The sequence below is a fragment of the Rattus norvegicus genome, chromosome 1, assembly GCF_021556685.1.
Source record: "Rattus norvegicus strain SHRSP/BbbUtx chromosome 1, alternate assembly SHRSP_T2T, whole genome shotgun sequence".
In the NCBI taxonomy this organism is placed as follows: Eukaryota; Metazoa; Chordata; class Mammalia; order Rodentia; family Muridae; genus Rattus; species Rattus norvegicus.
Genome location: NC_141534.1, coordinates 240,710,383 through 240,731,154, shown reverse-complemented (window position 1 = coordinate 240,731,154; position 20,772 = coordinate 240,710,383). Strand labels below are relative to the sequence as shown.

General features: G+C 46.1%; 1 protein-coding gene across 2 annotated transcripts in view; it reads left to right on the top strand.

Moving 5' to 3' along the window:
* Positions 1 to 900: 900 nt before the first annotated feature.
* The window catches only part of Gldc (glycine decarboxylase), a 79,004-nt gene continuing 59,132 nt past the window's right edge, over positions 901 to 20,772 (top strand). Inside the window, 3 exon segments of one of the 2 annotated variants that reach the window (NM_001415944.1) lie at positions 901 to 1,367; positions 1,845 to 1,923; positions 20,026 to 20,161. In NM_001415944.1, coding sequence (NP_001402873.1) covers positions 1,101 to 1,367; positions 1,845 to 1,923; positions 20,026 to 20,161 — 482 coding nt within the window. In that variant the 5' untranslated portion in view covers positions 901 to 1,100. 2 annotated transcript variants of the gene reach the window in all.

The following is a 20,772-nucleotide window of genomic DNA, read 5'->3' as shown; positions in this document are numbered from 1 at the left end:
TTCCAACTAAAGGAAAATTAAATTTCAGGAATGAGTGCATATCAAACCGTTGCAGAGGGGAGGAAGGAGACAAAGGAGGGAGGGAGAGAAAGGAAGACAGGTGCTGAGGTGCTGGGGTATAGTTCAGTGCTAGCTGGAGGCTGGGGCTTTGATCTCCATCACATCATAGTTCAATAAAAGTGGGGTCAGGAGGATGGCTCAGTGGTCAAGAGCACCTGCTTCTCTTACCGTTGAATTATCAGCACTCACACAGTAGCTCACAACAGCCTGTAACTCCATTTGTAGGGAATCTGATGTCCACTTCTAACATCTGTAAGCACTAGGCATGCGTGTGATACACAAACATACATACATACACATACACACACACATACATACATACATACAGATAGACATTCTCCCCAACACACAAATAAACAAAAATAAAAAGTCTTTACAAAAAAAGATTAAAGCGTAAGATTTTTTAGGGATTGTGCTCTTTGCCCAGACTTCATAACTACTAAAAAACCTTCGTTTTCCCATAATGGTTCTAGTGAGATGTGACCCTAAAGTCAATGAGGAGAGAGATACCAACTAACTATTGGAGTCCTCCTACAGTATGAGACCCGTCTTCTGTCTCAGTGTATTGGTCCAGGAACTTCACTAATTTTAGGGCTGCCCACACTGTTTCTGTGTCCCAATGACTGGGGACCTAAGATTTCCAGCAATCAGGCAGGGACTCCATCCTGCTGCTGAAGAGGGGAAAGAAGTGGGAGGAGGTGGGAACAGAGGAGATGAGAGAAAGGGAGGGCCCTGCCTCGCCCCCGCCCCGCAACCCATTCCCATTGGCTAAAGGCTTCCTGGCCCCATCCTACCGCCCGCCTTCGGGCGACGCTTAAAGTGTGCGGAGCAGGTGCCTCCGAGGGAGGAGGAACTTTGCCGGAGTTAGTGCAGTTCGCTGCACCCATTCATTGCCCGCAAGTCCCCGTCCTCCGGTCCGGCCCACAGTGGTCAGGGAGGGAATCCACGGACTGCAGCGGCCACTCGCGGGGCATTGGGGCCAGAGGAGGGCCGGAGAGCGCCGCTGACCCTCGTGGACTGGGAAGGAGGTGACGGCGTCCATGCAGCTGTGTGCCAGGGCATGGGGGCTGCGCTTGGGCCCTGGAGCCGGGGGCGGCCACCGCCTGGCTCGGGGCACCGGCTTGAGTTGGGCGCCGCGGAGCCGGGACAGCAGCAGCGGCGGTGGCGGCGGTGGCGGGGACCGCGGCGCGGCTGGGGCCTCGCGCCTCCTGGAGCGCCTCCTGCCCAGACACGATGACTTCGCTCGGAGACACATCGGCCCGGGAGACAAAGACCGGAGGGAGATGCTGCAGGCGCTGGGGCTGGCGGTAAGGCCCTCCACCCTCCACCCTGCCCGGGCTCTGCCCGCCGGGCCTCCGGGCTCCCACCTTGCCCTCCTCCTGCGTCCCGGGCCCCAGCTTGGAAGCGAGCGAGCTCTTGGTGCCTCCTCCTCTCTTAACTTTTCTGCTGTTCCCGCTCTTCAAAAGCGCATTTAAAAAATATCCCCAACTCCAGACGAACCCTAATTTTGCCGGAAAAGGAGGAAGACTCCCTACTTAGAGTACATTAATACGGTCAGCTCCAGTTGCCGCTCCCGAACCCTGAGTAGCGGATTTACCAACCGGCTCCATCATTTTCTTTTTCCTCCAAAAGATTTCTGTTTCCTGAAGTTTCACTTTAAAATGAACCCCTAACTAGAAGTTCCTACCAGCCTTTGAAGATGAAAAAAATTGAGGTGGCTCTCTGAACTCAGGCATTTTGCTCTCTGCCTGTCGTGTTCACCAGCTTGCGTTTTTAAATTTTAGAGCATTGATGAACTCATCGAGAAAACCGTCCCCGCCAGCATCCGCTTGAAGAGACCCTTGAAACTGGAAGACCCTGTATGTAAGTGGCCCGGAGGACTCCCTGGGGCTCTCTGCTTGCTCTGCCTTCTCTAATCTCTAATGGTCCAGTTTGGAGATTGGATTGCTCAGTATTTGACAGGCCCTAAAACGCTGGGATTTTTCTTTCCCGAGAAGAATCTGTAGCCCCTTTCGTGGTCTTTATCCTTGGGGTTCAGGCAAGGCACCTACTAGCTTCCCAAAGAAGGCCTTGCTGAAAGACACGTGTAGGATTAGGACTCTCCACCTCCTGCACGCCCACCGGAAGGGCTTTTTGTTCCTTTGAGCTGGGAGGGTTGTTATCTAAAGAGATCAGGTGAGACTCAGAAAGGAAAAAGGAATCACCTGAGGTCATGCAGCTGGAGTAGTTAGAGATTTGTTTGGGAGGGGACTTAGACTTCTCCTCGTAGTCATCAGAGTTTCAAATTGTTCTGTGTCACATCCGTTTTGCCCTCCCATACTCACCCACCCAAAGACAGCAGTGCTTTGCAAGACCGAGCGGGTTTTTTTCTTTTTCTTTTTTCCTTTTTTTCGAAGAGCACACAAAACCGATTTATGCTTGGTTAAGAAATCTCAGGCTATGTATAGGCTTCCCTTTTTATTTATTTTATTTTTTAAGATTTGCTTGCATTTATATTTGCGTACCACGTGGGCTGCTGGATCCTCCAGAACTGGAGTTCCTCACAGGTATGCGGCATGCTGGTTCTGAGAGGCAAACCTGGGACCTCTTCAAGAGCAACACAGGTTCTTAACTTTGGGCCATCTCTTCACCCCCACTTGGTAAAAATGGTTTTAATGGTCCAAAAACTGTCTTTGGGTGTTTTGACTTCTAGGAGTCAGGGAAGAATCTAAACGTTAAGGGCGTGGTCAGAGCTGAAGAACCCTAAGAAAATCAAAAAACCCACCAAGCTCCTCCCCTGCTTACTCAGATCATAAGAGATATTTCTCTGGGACGGTTGTTTTGTTTTGTTTGTTTGCTTGCTTGCCTGATGCTGCTTGTTTGGTTTGGTTTCTGTGAGAAGGAATTCTAGATGCAAACCTGATTCTGTCTTAAAAGGTGACCTGAGCCTGCAGCTGGGGAACGCTGTACCTAACGGTCTCCCTGGGGCTGCTGCCCTCTTGCTGTCAATTCTGACGGTAAGGAGCTTGCTCACAAAGAAATCCACATGAGACTTAAAGAGGTGGCCATAAGGTGTATCTATCTCAATTTCAGGACACCAAAGTTCTGAGCCATCAAATGAGAGAAAAACAGTGAGCTTGGCTTACTTGTTTTTTTTCAAATAAGGACTTTCATGTAGGTTGGGCAGCCTCGAACTTGTGATTTTTCTGGTCCTTATTCATTGGGTAAAGTTTCTATGATGTGTACACTATAATGAGGAAAAACTGTATTTTTGAGAATAATTTTGTGTTTGTGATTCATTCTCTCTCTCTCTCTCTCTCTCTCTCTCTCTCTCTCTCTCTCTCTCTCTCTCTCTCATTTTTTTTAAAAGATAGGGTCTCACTATGTTGCCCTGGCTAGTCAGACTTTGGAGACCAGCTGGGATTAAAGGAGTGCACATTCAACCCTAGTTGTGTGGTTTTTGTTTGTCAAGGAAGCCATTGAAGAGTATTTGTGCAAGTAATTGCCTTCCTGAGACTTTCAAAAACAGAACGTCTATATTAGCCCCTAGTACAACACTAATCAGTGTTGTTTCCCACCCCCCCCACTCCGTACCCTCCCCCCCCTTGAAATAGGCACTCCCTGTCCCTGTAGCTTGCCTGGAACTATGTAGACCAGGCTTTCTTCAAAGGCAGAGATCCACCTGCCTCTGTCTCCCTCCTGCGTGTGCTGGGATTAAAAATGACTTGTTTCGTTATTGTTTAGTTCAGATTTTTCTATCAAGAGATTTATTTCACCCCGTCCCTTGGAACAGGTTCCCAAGACTTTGAAGTCCCTCGGAGAAAATATTCTGCAGTCAAAATTCTCACTTTCTACCTCCCCTTTCCTGTAAAGCTTGCTTATTGGGGTAAAGAGCAAGGGTGAAGTGAGGGTTAGGGATGTTGCGTTTGCAAGACTTGGATGTTTTACACTGCTGTGTCATGTCTAGTAATGGTCTCTGTGAGGAAAGCAGGCTGGTTTCTTGTTGCTTCCAACAGGAGCATTTAGGAGTGGAGCTGCCTTACCCAAACTTATCTTCCCGTGAGTACTGATTCTCTTCTGTAGCAAAGATTCGTTTGCTGTGGTGGCTGTAAGAGCAAGCTGCTGTCTTTACCACCCTCATTGTAAGCAATGAGTAGATACTTGGGTTATACTTATGCACAATGATATAATGTTGAACACGTGTATATAGTGCCTCCTCTGGGCACTTTTGAAAAGTGTTTCCTGTGTACTATTTGTTCAATCCTCATTGCAATCCATGAACCGAGTCTGTCTCTCTCCTCCTCTGCCCTTTGTTTTAGAGACAAGGGTCTCAATTGTGTTGCCCAAACTTCTCACATTCATGGACTCAAGTGCTTCCTTATCTTCCCTTCCCAGATACCTGGGAATATAGCCCGCCTACCATTGTACCACACTACCGTTTCACAGCCATCACTCCCTTTAAAAGGAAGAAACCGTGATACACAGAGGCTCATTAACTTGCCAGTGTCTTAGGGAATGGCCTTTGGGTGGGAGCAGGATGCAAACGCAGACCAGGTGGTTCCATCGCCCACCCTCTCTGGTCATCAGATTGCTGGTTTTGTGATATCCCAGGCAAGGCGGAGAACTCCTGCCCTGACTCTTCTAAGGTGCACAACAAGCCAGTCATACTGGAGCAGCCACTTTTGTCCTGTGCAAACTGCCCCAGTAGGAATGAGAGCCCACGATGAGGCTGTAAGTGTGGAGCTCTCGCGCCCACACCAGGATGAAGGAAAGGCAGTGGGTGTGGAGGGCAGTGCTTGCATGGGTGAGAAACACCCCTTACTGACAGCCCTGGAGGATGCTGCTGCAGACGGGGCCAGCAAAGTAAAGGACAGAGTAGAAGGGTTCCTTCCGTCTGGAGAGAGACTTCCTCTCCTTCAGAAAGTGAAAATAATATTTATTCACATTCCTAATGCTGCCCTCCCCATCCCCTGAAAAATACTTTTATAAATTAGTCACTGAGTCATTACTCAGGGAAGCAAGCAACACCTCTCGCTCAAAATCCTGTCAGCTTAATTCCACTCAGATGAGTTTCCCTCAGCCACAACCTTGCACCAAAATAATAAATCAGTGAAAAACTATATTTTAGTGGGAGCCTTGGTTTCCTTCAAACGATACAAGCTGCCTTTTAATTATTTTGTTTCTTCTATTAGTGTTATAGTTAATTAAAAATTACTCCAGAAACCGAAATGATGAGTTGCGCTGCTCCGTTTTGCTGTGTAGACCTTTCCAGTCACGGCATCTCAAAGGAGCCAGATTAAACTAGCCCAAACTAACCAACCAAATGCTGCAGAGATTAAAGTTTACACACACCCTCACACTGCTCTTCCTGGGCCGTGCTTTGGGAGAGAGGAGAGCAACCCTCGCAATGCTCAAACTATTCAACTGGAGCTGAGGCGCTGAGCTGTCAGATTGAGAGTTCGGATGAGGCTCCTGAGGACTGAATGTTCTAAGGTGTGTCAGCAGAATGAATTTTTAAATAAATGTTTAGTGGAGGGCAGTGATGTGGGAGGGACATTGTACAGTGCAGATGCAAGCGATAACTTTATCACCCTGAGGGTTGTGTAGTCTTTAGTTGATCTGGGCACTCAGAATGAAGCAGCTATCCTTCCCCAAGTCAGTCCTACCTGGAGGGCCCTCATCCCCGAGGCTCAGGTATTTCTGGTTCCTCCTAATCCTTCCCAACTGAGATAAATCTGCCTCATTTATAACTGGGATTGCGGACTCACTGAATGGCAAAGTCAAGGTTATTTATTCTGAACTTGCAGGAGCAAGAATTAGACTTGAGTTTTGGAAAATAGAAAAATCTTTAGAGTGGACGTGGGGAGGAGGCTTCAGGGATGGTTCCAACAGGGGGCTATTGGTGAGCATGCACGGCTATGGCTCCCTCTGATCCTGAGCTAGAAGGTCTTTGAAATGCTAGGACTTGAACCTACAGCCTTAGGGCTGCTAGGAAGTCCATAAATCCCAGTCTTTTTACAAAGTTCATTTTTAACATTAAAATATTTCAAGGTTTCTTGGGCTCTGGCATATCAAACCATGCTGACCACTCTGTTGACAGAAATATCAAAAAAAGTTTATTTTTAAATAATTGCATGTGAGTAGTGGAGGCAGGAGTATATTGAGCCCAGGTACCCTTGGAGTACAGAGTGGCATTAGGTTCCCTGGGACTAGAGTTAGTGGTTGTGAGTTCCTTGACCAGGGTGCTGGCAGTGCCTGAGCCATCTCTCCCAGCCCCAGCCCCTTCTTAAAGGATCACGGAAGCCATCTAGCATCAATAAAGATAGATCTAGGGGTTGGGGATTTAGCTCAGTGGTAGAGCGCTTAAGGCCCTGGGTTCGGTCCCCAGCTCCGAAAAAAAGAAAAGAAAAAAAAAGATAGATCTAATTTTTTTAAGTTTTATTGGCTGATGAGATGGCTGAGAGTATAAGGGTACTTGCAACCAAGTCTGATCAATCCCCAGAGCCTAAAAGATGGGAGGAGAAAATGAACCACCCAGTTGTTCTCTGCACGAGTGGACACATGCACACTGAGTACAAACAGTCTTTAAAAACATACCTTTAATCCCAGGCCTTGGGAGGCAGAGACAGGCAGATCTCTTATCTTAGTTCAAGGCCAGCCTGGTCTACAGAGAACTAGTTCCAGCAACAGCCAAGGCTACACCGAGAAATTCTGTCTCAAAACAAAAAACAAAACAAAACAAACAAACAAAAAACAAAAGCAAAAGGCAAACAAACAAAATTATATATAAAAATAAAGAAAAATCATATTTTGCATCTAACATTCCTAAATTTTGTTTGTTTGTGTCTTAGTCAGGGTTCTCTATTCCTGCACAAACATCATGACCAAGAAGAAAGTTGGGGAGGAAAGGGTTTATTTAGCTTACACTTCCACATTTCTGTTCACCACCAAAAGAAGTCAGGACTGGAACTCAGGCAGGCCAGGAAGCAGGAGCTGATGCAGAGGCCATAGAGGGATGTTACTTACTGGCTTGCTTCCCCTGGCTTGCTCAGCTTGCTCTCTTATAGAACTCAAGACCACCAGCCCAGGGACGGCATTACCCACAATGGGCTGGGCCCTCTGCCCTTGACCACTAGTTGAGAAAATGCCTTACAGGAGGATCTCATGGAAGCATTTCCGCAACTGAGGCTCCTCTTCTGTGATAACTCCAGCTTGTGTCAAGTTGACACACAAAACCAGCCAGGACAGTCTGTTTGTTTGTTTGTTTGAAGTGGATTGTTTTGGAAAAACTATAGGCTAACTACTGCCAATTAGAAATTTTTGCCAAACTCAACGGTTTCTCTAAAACAAAAATAAGCTACGGTCCCCACAGGCTGCTGTGAGGTTCGATTAGATCTAAGATTTCTTCTTTCTTAGATGTTTACTCGCCAAGAAGGGTGTAAAGAGACTAGTGGATAAGGGCACTTGGGGTTTTGGAAAGAAAGGGAGTTTGGTTCTCAGCATCCTTTTAGCAACTTAGAACCACCTGTACCTCCAGTTCCCATCTTGTCTGATGTCTTCTGGCTTCAGGCTCTCTTAGGCATGCATGTGGTACCCAGACTTGTGCAGGCAAAAATATTAACACACGTACATTTTTTAAAAGTAGTTTAAAGATGTCTGTAGATCCAGCTTTTGATAAAGGTTTCCGTGTAGTGTCCGCACATTTCCTGTATATTTCTGGCCCCATCTCCCACCAGATTGGTCGGTTTGTTACGGTTAATGGACCACTTTTTCCTTCATCTTAGGCATCCTCTTTGTGGTTGTCTCACTTCGGCTTCCTGCGTGCTGGACCTGATGTGCACCATCTTGTCTGGCTGATGAATATTAATTCATGTTTACTCGTGGGTCCTAGCTAATTCAGGAAGTAGCATGATTTCTTATGCAGTAGTCGATAATGATGTACGTTCTAGGAGTTTGGAACTGTACAATGACCTGTGTTGATCATTGTATTAGATAGAAAAAAAACAAAACAAAACAAGACTTCTGCATCTTCCCCAATGTCTACATATTCCCTATATGATGTTAACTTATGCTGAATTTTTAAATAGCATCAAAATATCCAGTGCTATCATAATCACTTATGCAGCGCTGTAAATACAGTGTTACCCTTGGAGACCACTAAGGTGGGAAGGACCCTTTGTCCCTACATGAAATTCCCTGGACTATTTAGCTTGTTAGGTTTTGAATTGGTGTTTCCAATGGCCTTTGTTAGCAGTAGTTTGTCTGAGTTTGCAGTTTCCAGGTCTGCCCCCATAGTTTCCTCTGTCAGTTTCCCATCCTCCCGTCCTGAGAGGCTTGTTTAAGTTTCTTTGGGCTTTGATATATGGAACTACGCTGACCACACTGTTAACAGAAATGTCAAAAGGGGGCTGGAGTGTATTAGAATGCAGGTGCCCTTGGACTATGAAGAGGGGTGTTAGAAGGTAGAAGGCGCTACAGAGGCACTGGATACACTAGAGTCGAATGGTAATAAAAATAAGGTCCCTGACAGGAAATACTGAATATTCTGCAAATAGGATGGAAACAGATTATGGCCTCGGCAGAGGTGAAGTGTGAAAACACGTGGCTGTTTGAGGAGTGATGGACAAACTGTAAACAGACTATTTCGTTGTCAGGGAGTAAGGAAAGCAAGGTATGAGATGTCACTCTGGAGGAGTCAGAGCCAAAAAGCATATGTTAAATGTGAGATAGTTCAGTTCTTCCTGAAGCAGGCATCAAGACCATGCTAAATGCACAAGATGGGAACAGGGATGACAGGCGGCCTCAGACTGTTGCAGCTCTGACCCTGCCTGAATGGAGCAGAGGTAGGAAGACTGAACCCAGAGACTCTGAGATGGCTGTGCAAGTCTGGGAAAGGTAAAGGTCGAAAAGCGTCAAAGAGCGGAGGGAGCTCCAGAGTTCCGCAGTGACTTCGTGGGAATGAGGGACTTCCACAGTGGACAGACAGAGGCAGAATGTGGGAAAGATGAGCGTGTGGAGGGGGACAGTCAGGTGCAGTCACCAGGATCAAGAAGAAAACTTTCCTCAAGTGCTGTGGTCCCTGTGTTGACTTTTGGACCTCTCTTGGGTCCAAGATGTCAGCAGAATCAAGAGTGGCCTCTAAGGTGGTAGGAGTTTGTGAGCTGCTTGCCCGGTATTCTCTTTGCATGGCAAGCAGAAAGAGTAAGGCTGAATTGGGCAAAAGTGAAATTTGAAAAGAGTCAGCCCGTCACGTATCTAGGTGGTAAAAGTGGAGGTCGCCCCTCAGAGAGAGCCTGATGAAGTTGAATGACGTTGATTCTGTCAGGCATCATTTACAGTCTAGGAGCAAGAATGAGACATGTAGTCACTAAGTTCAGCCGAGGTTGAGGATTGGAACCTTCGAGTGCCAGAGACTTCAAGGTCTGCCGGTCAGCTCAGGCCACTGGGTTTGGAAGGAGATGGAAAGACTCATCCATCTTGCACCTAGAGGTTCAACGACCAACTTCATGGGACAGGGAGCAAGAACACGGGCAGCGCACCATTCTGAAGGCAGAGGCACTGGGGCAAGTAAGATCACAAGGTTATACACTCGCTGCTCTGAGTGTCTTCTGACTTCTGATGTCTCTGCTAAACCATCCGCCCAGGAGCTGTGTCCTTTGCTTTTTGTTTGATGTGTTGTGGGTTACGACTTAGATCTCTTTCTATGACTTATTTATAAATTATGGCAGATATGGTGGCTCACGCCTTTAGTCCCAGTACTTGGGAGGCAGAGGCAGGTAGTGAGTCGAGGCCAGCCTGGTGGTCTACACAGCGAGTTCCAGGACAGCCAGAGTTGCACCGTGAGATCCTGCCTCAAAGCCAAAACTAAAACCAAAACAAAGCATCCATTGTTAGTTTACTGTATGTGTGTGTGCAGTGCTTGTGGGCACCCTTGGAGGCCAGAAGATTTCCTAGAACCCGAGTGTGGACGAGGAGAATTGAAAACTGCTCCTTTGCAAGAGAAGCAGGTGTTCATAAAAGCTACTGAGCCATCCGTCATTCCAGCCCCATAAATCTCATTTTCTCTGCTCACTCCTCCTGTCTTGCTTATTATTCCCAGGATATTTTTATAGTACAAACGGAGAGAGTTTAAAGTCTGGATTCTCAATGCTGATTATTAAACTCTGGAAAGATGAAATCCCTGAATCCAAAGTTATTGTAGGCACTGATGGAACTTTCCCGATAGTGTTGAGTTTCCATTTATAAATGTTTCCCCAAAGCTTTCGCTTATAAGAATAGAGCTGAACCGTTTAGGGAAACGATTTTTGTAGTGATCTACTATGGATTCTGTGCTAGGTAAGTTATTAGTTGTGCGGAACTACCTGGTTGTGAGCCACCATGTGGTTGCTGGGATTTGAACTAAGGACCTCTGGAAGAGCAATCAGTGCCCTTAATCACTGAGCCATCTCTCCAGCCCAACATAACTCTTCTTAACCCACCGTGTTCCTGTCTGCAAAGAGATTACATACAATTCATTACTTGGTGAGATTATAAATTAAAGCACAGATCTCTCCACAGATCGTTCCTTTGATCTATTAAAGGCGGCCACTTGTCGTTCCCTTAGGCAGGGTAAGTGGTTTGAGTTAAGCTCTTGGAGCATATACTTCCCCTTGTGCTCTTGCTCTGCAGGGCATAGCAGCATGCCCTGGGCAGAAAAGAGAAAACAAACTCTGCCGACTTTCATTTCAACCTAACCATCTGGCCTGAGTAGGAAGACGTAGGTCACCTGGTGTTCTGGATAAATATTATGAATCGCAGTGTTTCTCTATGTTCACAGAGGCCAGGATGAGGCCTCCCCAAGAAAGGACAGATTTGGGGTTGAAGCAACAAAATAACAATTACGATATCCCTCAGGCTTCTCTCTACCACTGTGGCTGCTGCTCTGTTGATCTTGAAGCTGTGTGCCTTTCAGTTGAGCAGGGTCTGCTGCAGAGGAAGGACTCTGTCCCATGAAGGAAGGAGCCATCAGAACACAGAAGAGACATGCCTCAACTCCTTACGGTGGCAGTGGTGATTGGAGGAGTTATGGTGGCTTGCTAACTGGAATCTGGTCTGACCAGATCTGGAGAAGGGAAGGAAGGAAGCTGGGATAGGGTAAAGGGTAGTCAGATCTTCATGTTGCTCCTATTGTCCTAGCCAAAGTGGCCATAGTAACTGATTTTCATTTTAATTGTCAACTTGACGCTGCCTAGAATCACCAGGGAAAGAACTGTCTGAAGGGAAGGGATAGGACGGCGTGGGGCAGAGATCATCTTGATTACCTTAACTGAAAGTTGAAAGGTCTATCGATGATTGGCACCTGGGCAGGGAGCCCTGTACCACTGAAGAGGGGAGCTCTGGCATACTTCAGTCATTGAATTGCACTGTTCTTGCCTGTTGATGTAAGGAGATTGGCTGCTCCAAACCCCTGCGTCTTGACTTTCCTGCCATGACTGCAGCTGGAATTGTGGGCCAGATTTACTCATCTCCCTAAAGCTGCATTTAAAATCAGGGTATCTTTTTTCTTACCAGTGTAGCAAGAAACGGGACTAAGACAGGGTTTCATTGCCAGTAGCTAAGGGCCTTCCATCAGACTTTCCATTCCATAGTGGACAGAGAATCTGGTCTGGTCTGGTCTGGTTCGGTTTCCTTTAATGAAAAAAAGTCTATGATTGAACAGAAGTTGATATAAAATCCTCCACTTCCCAGGGAGGAAATTTGACACCAATTAGGTACCTGGACTGGTGAATGGACAGACACCAATGTGTTGTAAATGACTAGGTGATATGGAAAAAAGACTTAAGTTTTTTAGGCAGAATTTGATTCTTTATTCTGGCTTTTACTCAGAAAATCGTAACATAAACGATCTCTCATAAAAACACTGATCATGGTTGACACCTGCCATCCTCCCCAGCCCCCCTACCCCCACCCCATGGTTCCCACACAGTTCTGAAGCCAAGGATATGCATGCTGGCAAGAAAAATCTGCCAAGACAGTTTCCACCCTTGCAATCTGTCCCCAGCATTTCCCTTCAGCCTCTGGCAAAGAAAGACCTTTCTCCAGCTGGTGACATTGGCTGGGCAAACTCAAATGTGAGCATGTTGGTTTTCCATCCCGGTGACTTCCTCGGAGACACTCTTAGTGTCTTGCCAAGTGTAAGGAGGGTGACAAATCGGGGGAGGCCGTGACATTGCTTACTGTCTGCTCTGTGCGGATGCTGCTGGCTGGGCTGCTGGGAGGCAGTGTCAGTCAGAAAGCGCCACACCCGTCCACTTCCCAACTGCAGCCCCGGAATGATGCCGTTGCTGAATTGCTATCATAATTAATATAAGTGCATTGTCCAGAACTCAGATGCACAAGATTTTCAGGGGAAAGCGAGACTCAGCTCTTCCTCTGACCTCAGCTTTCTACAAATCATTACAGAGATGGTCTATGTATGTGTGAGCAAGTGCATGCTTATTTTTCATTGCTATGACATTTATCTGTTTCCTTTATGCTGTATCTGAGAATGTGTATGGAGGCTAGGTAGTTCTTTCTTTTATGGGGGGTCCCGGAGATTGAACTCAAACAGGCTGGGCAGCAAGCAACTTTGCTGGCTGAGCCATTTTGTTTCCTACAGACTGGCCCGTTCAGGTTGGCCTTGAAAGCAGGGCAGGGCAATGTTCCTGTCTCAGCCTGAGTGCTAGAATTATACATAGGCATGCACTACCACATCCAGCTTGTATTCATTCTTTAAACATATAGACAATAAACATTTAGGGTGTATATAGCCCCGCATAGAATGCTTGCTTAGCATATACAAGGATGTTTAATCCCACATACCAAAAAAAGAAAGAAAGGAAGAAAGGAAGGAAGAAAGAAGGAAAGAAAGAAAGGAAGGAAGGAAGGAAGGAAGGAAGGAAGGAAGGAAGAAAGGAAGAAAGAGCATTATATGAGCAGTGTGTATGAACACTGTATTGAATCACAGGAATATTATCTTCAGATTAGGGGGTTACAGTGAATCCCAAATGCATCTTCCTATATAATTAAGACCAAAATAGAGGATTTCATCATGGGTTACAGAGGGAGAGCATGTATGCAAGTTAAGTTAGTGTGAGCTTTGGTGCAATCTATGCATCTTGACTCACATAGCCTGCCTGTCCATTCCAGATGCATTCATCTGAGAAATCTCAAAAGCCATGGCCACGTGCCAGGTGTTTAAGACCTACGCTGTCGTTAAAACATTTGTTTGAACCAGGTATGTTGGCACACCTGTCATCCCAGCACCTGAAGGCAGACACAGGCATATATCTCTGAAGTTGAGGCCAGCCTGGTCTACACAGCAAGGTTTCCAGGTCAGAGTTCCATAGTGAAATGAGAAGATTTATTTGGTACAAGGTTCTGGATGTTTTAGGCAAGGGAGCTGCTCTTAGAAAGCCTTTGTCCTGTGGAGTTACATAAGGAGGAAGGAGGTGTGCTCAATGAATTCCAAGAAGGAGGTGAGCTGCAGTCCCCTCCCCACCTGGAGACTGAGGAGAAGCAGAGCCCAGAGGGCACCGAACTCTGCTCTCTGTCCGTGAGGACCAGGTCATTATGTAATGCTCTGAGGCAAGGGAATAAACAGGCCAGAAGTAGGTGTTTGTTCCACAGGGAAAGAACTTGCTGCTCAGATGTGAGAAAGATTGCCTGAGAGGCTGCACGGTTGGAAGTACACAACTGGGGGTGCGGTGTCCAGCGGTCCTGCAGGGCTGAAGGCATCTTAAAAAAAATAACAGCTTGTCTCCAACTGGTTCTTTTCCGTTTTTTTTTTTTTTTTTCCCCCCGGAGCTGGGGACCGAACCCAGGGTCTTGCGCTTCCTAGGCAAGCGCTCTGCCACTGAGCTAAATCCCCAGCCTCTTTCTGGTTTTTTGAGAACAGAACCTCACTGTGCAGCTCACTCAGGCTGGCCTATGACTCAAGTATGTATCCCAAATTATCCTTGAACTCATGGTAATCCTTCTGTCTCAGCCTCCCAAGTGTTAGCATTAAGAGTATGAAGCACTGTGCCTGGCCTCTGCATGGTGTTTCATGGATTCTCCTTCCTGGTTCTGTCTTCATTTCTTCCCTAGTTATTTAATTGTACTTTCCAAGGCAGATGAGAAGTGACACCTGGGCCCTGTGTTCTTCCGACGGGAATTTTACTTGGATTTCATTATGGTCCAGATTATAGACTTTGAGGCCCGGTTCTGTCCAGTTCCATTTCAGGTGACCTGGACTCAGCATATACATTGCTGGCTATGAGCCTATGAACTCTCCCCTTTTCTCTCCCTTCCTTCCATTGCTATGTGGACATGTCAAGATGGCAGCTAACTCTGGGATTGGGTTGCCCCTTCTGCACATAAACCCAAGCGACTTTTTCTGAATGGACATGAGACATAAGCAGCGAGAAGACATCTGAAACTGTACACTCTGAGCTCTGCATTTGGGGGATAGCTTTTCTTATGTGTGGGTGAGGGAGCCTGAGGTCTTAGATTTTTATCGTAGCAATGACCTAGTTTCTAGTTGGGGAGTTCAGGTGTGATAAGCAAGCAGCAGCGGCTGAGAGAGCGGGAACGGCTCCCCACAGCATTCACACTTCAGGAAGCATGACCAGGAACTTGCTGTCTTAGTTTTGTTTCCAGATGCTATGATAAATAACTCTGACAAAATAACTTAAAGGGAGAGGGATTTATTTGCCTCACAATTCTAGGTCGCATCCCATCATTGCAAGGAAGTCAAGACAGCAGGAGCTTGAAGGCACACAGTCAAATTAAATAAGGGCCTCATTAATACTCCCTTACCAGAGGATTCAAGATTGTGTCAAGTTACCAATACCCTGTGCTGGGGATAGAACCCAGCCTTGCTATGTGACTGAGTATATCCCCAACCATTTGCCTTTTGAGATAGGGTCTTGCCCTGTAGTCTTGGTTGGCCTCAAAGAACCTCCTGCCTTGGTCTTCTGAGAGCTAGTAATCACAAGCCACAGTGTGGCTGGCTCTCCACACTCGGCAGGGTGCAAGTGATGTGCAGGGCAAAGCTCATTCAACAGACAGTGAGAGAGCATGAAGACCATGGGGAAGAATTCGTATTGGTCCTAGCTAGATCGGAGCAGAATGAACATCATAAGTTTGACTTTTTCTGTGGATAGCTGGGAGGATGCAGAAAGAAGAGATGGGAACTGCACTGTAACGACTAGAGTTAGATGTCCCCATCCCATCTAGAGGTATGTCAAAGGTTTTGTGTTCTTGTACGAGAATGATTCTAGTTAAGAATCCAGAGTCTCCAGAAATGTCAGGATCTCCCATGGTAGTGCCCTGCTTTCCCACTTGAATGTCACACTTTGAGTTTTTTGTTTGTTTGTTTTGAGATGATCTCGTTATACAGCTCTGGCTGGCCCAGAACTGGCTCTGTACACCAGGCTGCCCTTGAATTTACCGAGACCTGCCTGCCCCTGCCTCCCGATTGCTGGGATTCAAGGCGTGCACCACCAACACCCAGCTGAAAAGAATTTTCCTGCTTCCGAGTATAATGACTTTCTTTGTTCCTCATTTATGCTCAATTGCCTATTAAAAGCCAAACATTATGAGCTTCTTCACTTGCGGTTTTTTGCTCTTTTTCAAGTGTCAGGGACCATCTTACTTCCTATGTTCGTTCCATTTGTCAGTCGAAAAGACAGCCCTACCTCTTATCCCCTGCAAGACTGTCACTGACTGGATTTCGTTTCTTAACTGGTCTTGTCTGTCCTTGAGTGAGCTGCTTACTAGAGAATGGGAGTGTTGTCTTCTTCCAGGATTCCTTGGAGAAACTGACCCATCTGTCTTACTGCTCCCCCCGGGAGGGTCCTCCATTGCAGATCTATAATTAAAGTTGTCTTTTATATCATTGGGAATGAGTACACACAGCCAGGGCTCTCACCATAGGACTAGAAAAATGAAACCCTTATGACAATAGAAAATGAAGGTAAAAAGAGAAAATGACTGCTGGTCTGATAGTAAAATCCAAACAGCACAGCCGTAGTGACAAATTTTGGAATTTTGGCTTCTTTAAAAACAGGCCTATTATAAGAATGGGCTTTCATTTTAATCCCAGGTGTGAGGGCATGAGGCTGCTTCGAACTGTCTGCAGTAGCTGACCATGATTTGCCTCATGCTCCAGCAGAGGCGTGGTTTAGCCAGCTGCAGATAATCTCTGCAGTCTGTGAAGTTTGGAGTTCTGGGAACTTTTCACAGGATATATAAATGCAAGGGCCCTGAGAGGTGAGGTTGGTGGTTACTGTTATTCCTGGAGATTGTTTGCAGTTTGTTACTAGTAGTGCTCAAACAAGAAACAGGAAGAAAGAAAGAAAGAAAGAAAGAAAGAAAGAAAGAAAGAAAGAAAGAAAGAAAGAAAGAAAGGAAGGAAGAAAGAAAGGAAGAAAGGAAGGAAGGAAGAAAGGAAGAAAGGAAGAAAGAAAGAAAGGAAGAAAGGAAGAAAGAAAGGAGATTCAAAGCTTTCTCTGTCTCTCTGTCTCTCTCTGTCTCTGTCTCTCTCTGTCTGTCTCTGTCTCTCTCTCTCTGTCTCTCTCTCTGTCTCTCTCTCTCTCCTTTCCTATGTAGTGATAGGGGCTGGAATCAGGGAAGGGGATAAAGAGTGGGAAAAAGAACTCACATAGTAGCAAAGATCAGCTGTAAGTAAAGAAGAAACAAGAAAGAAATTAGATTTAAGGATCTCTACCTCCCCTCTATGCTTTCTCTCCTAGATAGGGAGTGAAATTGGGGTGTGGGAATGAAGGGTGGGAAAAAAGGAGAACCTATGAAGTATCTTAACATCAGCTACACAGAGTGGAGCTCCTTCCAGGAAGAGGTCAGTGAGTTGATGATTGTAGTTTAGCTGTCTTCTTGGATTCTATACTGAGCCCCAAAACTCCTGTCACTGTCCTGACCTGCTTGCGACTCTCTGAATCTGAGTTTTAAAACACAGCTTTGGGGACAGCAAGATGGCCTAGTAAGCACCCTTGTGCCCTGGGTTTGCTCCCAAGAACCCAAGTAAAGGGAGAGAACTGAGTCCACAACAGTGTCCTCAATTCTCAATTTCCATTCATGTGCTATAGCAGATACACACACACACACACACACACACACACACACACACACACACACACACGAGTGCATTTTTCAGATAATTTGACTAAATGGGAAATGTAGGTCCTTAATTGCCAATCTTGGCACAGTAGCCATTTTCCTATCGGAAGCTCACGTGTCCTCAGAGCAGCCCTGCTCTTTGTGGTAAGGAGTCGCCTGCACTGAATAATCCTGTTGGCAGTCTGAGTAAATGTGAAACCTAGGTTTCCTGAGATTGAAACCATGTTGGTCACATTTTGAAACCATTTATTTGTTTCAGTTTTTTCAAGACTTTCCTGAGAAAACTGAAATGGGGGGCTTTGCCCAGGTCTTTGCTCAATGTGTCAAAACCTAACTCATCAGGGGAAACCGGGAGGGAGGCATCGCTTGGTCAGCGTCTTTCTTGTGTGTGAGTGCAGTGCACGAATGCTATGGCTATGAAAGTGGTAATGGTCGCAGGACACCTTTCATAGATCCGTTCCCTTCTTCCACCTTGGGTTCTAGGGGATCAAACTCAGGTCTTCGGGCCGTGTGAGAAGCACTTTTGCCCACTTGTCAGCCTTATGGTTGTGGTTTCTAACCAAGTCAATTAGCTTTTACATTGCCAGACATGGAGCCAGTCAGAATTGAATTGGTTATCTCTGGTCAGCTTTTCGTGGAACATGAATTCAGGAAGCTCCTGCACCCTCAGCATTGGACTGTGAGGGTGAATGGGCAGCGCTCAGGCCCTTCTCGTTTATTTGGCTTGAGACAGGGTCTTCTATGCAGCCTTGGTTGTCCTGGAACTTACTACCTAGACCAGGCTGGCCTCAAACTCAGAGATCCTCCTGCCTCTGCCTCCAGGGTGTTGGAGTTAAAGTTATATACCCTTATGTTTGTTTGTTTGTTTTGTTTTGGTCTGGCAAAGTAAGACCTGGAAACCACCCTGGTCCATGGCTGTGGTTTCAGTGTCTGGAAGGGACAATTGTCCTAGAGCTTCTAGAAAATTTCTGAGCAGATGTCTGTCTTGGTCAGCTAAGGTTGCTCAAGTGTCCTACTGCAATCTGGATGGCTCAAGCAGAAGGTATTTGTTCTCTTAGGCTGAGTTCGAATTCAAGGTGCTGACAGGTTGGTTGCATCTTGGAGCTCTGAGGAAGAGTCTCTTCTATCCCTCTCTGGCTTCTGGTCATTGCTGGCGTGTAGATACATCACTGTGGTCTACACATGACATGGCATTCTCTTGGAGTAAATGTCAAATGTGCCCAAATTCCCATGTTCTTATAAAACCAGGCTATTAAATGGAAATTATCGAGTTTTAATTTCAGTATTTATATCTATCTGTGAGTCTCAACATCCAAGCAATGTTACATTCAAAGATACCAGGGATTCTAATCGCAATGCATTGTTTTAGGAGACAAAATTCACTTGACAGTATTCCTCTTACCCATATCCCTCCTGGACTCTAGTGCTAACTGCTGACCACAATCTTCTCTGTTGACTCTCCAACCTTATATATAGAACAATCTTCTATATACAGAATTGTATATATATAATACAGAGTGTATATAATACAAAGTCATATTCTTCCTCTAAAAAGTACTCTATAGCATCTAAGAGCTGAGCTCTTGGTTTGACCAGCAAATCCTTTCAGACTGTTCTCATTTGAGAGCTGGGCCTTTGTCTGGATGGCACAATGTGGAGCAGGGACCTGTCCATCTCTCACGGACCTTAATTGAAGCTTGGCTTGCCTGCCAGGCACTGCTAATTAATCTCCCCTCCTACTGGGCTTTTGAATCACTCTGTTCCTAAGATTATTTGGGAGGTGATTGGATTTCCCGCATTCAAGAATTTTCTAATTCCTTACTAACTAGGTCCCTTTATGGGAACACTAGTTGAGAGTTTAAGTGAGTCTTTTGTTATGATTGTCACTTTATATTCTTGGATACCAGCTTTTTTTTTGTTGTTGTTGTTGTTTTGTTTTTTTAATAGTTCTTCAAATGACAAGAAAATAACCAGTAGAACAATTATAAACAAAATGTAAACTATGTATTACATAAGTCTATGGCCTTGCCTATCTCTAGAGACTATAAAACAACTGAAAGAGAGAAGCAAGAGAAGTGTCCCAGTACTTAGGAGCACTTACTGCTCTCGCAGAGGACCTAAAGTTTCATTCCTAGCACTCACAATGGGGCAGCTCACAACTGCCTGCAGCTCCCAGAAGGTCAATGAGCTACTTCTGAGTGTACACACACACAGACAGACACACGCGCGCACACACACACACACACATGCACAGAGAGAGAGAGAGAGAGAGAGAGAGAGAGAGAGAGAGCTCACTGAATGAAGAAGAGTTAAGAGTCGGGTTCTGGGAATGACTCGGTGGGTAAAGTGCCTGTCACAGAAGCATGAGCACCCATGTTTGAGGACCTGCGTTTGATCCCTAGCACCCACATGAAAGCTAAGCATGACCGAGCATGTCCCAGTGGCTGAGACACGCAGATCTCTGGGACTTGCTGCCCAGGCAGTATAGCTGAATTAATGAGCCCTGGGGTAAGTAAGAGACCCTGTCTCAAGTAAGCTAGAGAGTGATCAAGGAAAGTATCAACCACTGGCTTCTGTTCACACACAAGCATGTGCACCTACATACACCTGTGAGCGCATACTACACGGATGGAAAAATAATGAGAGATTAATATTGAGGAATCCGTGGGTCCTCCTACCAGGTTTCTATATGCAGTATTGTTTAATGATGGCTGGATGGATAACTTTATTTTTCTTTATATCTGTTCTGATACAAACACTCAAACAACACGAGGCTTTTAAACTGTAAGTGGAGCTCCCTGCCTCGGGGGCGTTTTCTCCAGTAACCTGTCTCTTTTCCCCCACAATCAGGTGAGAATGAGATCCTGGAAACTCTGCATGCCATTGCAAGCAAAAACCAGATCTGGAGATCCTATATTGGCATGGGCTACTATAACTGCTCGGTGCCCCAGACCATTCTGCGGAACTTACTGGAGAATTCTGGATGGTAATGTATCTCTGTGCCCGAGAACAGGCATACTAGATATGAGATCCCTGTACCCCATGGCTCACACACCGCCCCCCCCTGCCCCCTGGCCCCTGCCGCCCTCAACTCCAGGAACCCACATGGCTTCTGGTTGGGAAATTCCTTGCAGGATGTTGAAATAGATCCTTCCCCTTCTATTTGCATAAAGTCCAGATCTGGTGATCTCTTCCTGAATCAATCTGAATCTCTATACTGTTTTGGACAAGGTTTTATTCCTCTTTGGTGAGGCCCTGGGGCATTTCAGGCTGTGTCCGAACCTCGTCATATTGAGTCCCAGACTTTTGCTGTTTGCCAGGTTTTTTTTTTTTTTTTTTGGTTCTTTTTTTTCGAAGCTGGGGACCGAACCCAGGGCCTTGCGCTTCCTAGGCAAGCGCTCTACCACTGAGCTAAATCCCCAACCCCGTTTGCCAGGGTTTTTAAGTGTCCATATTCATGTCCCACTTATCCCCACGTTTCTTGGCCCGAAGCTGATAGAAACGAAGTCATGGTGTCAGCAGAGTGAAGACTGGAACATCAGCTTTATTGCTGCCATTTTACTGAGGAAGTGAACATGTGTGTTGTGGGCAGGCCTG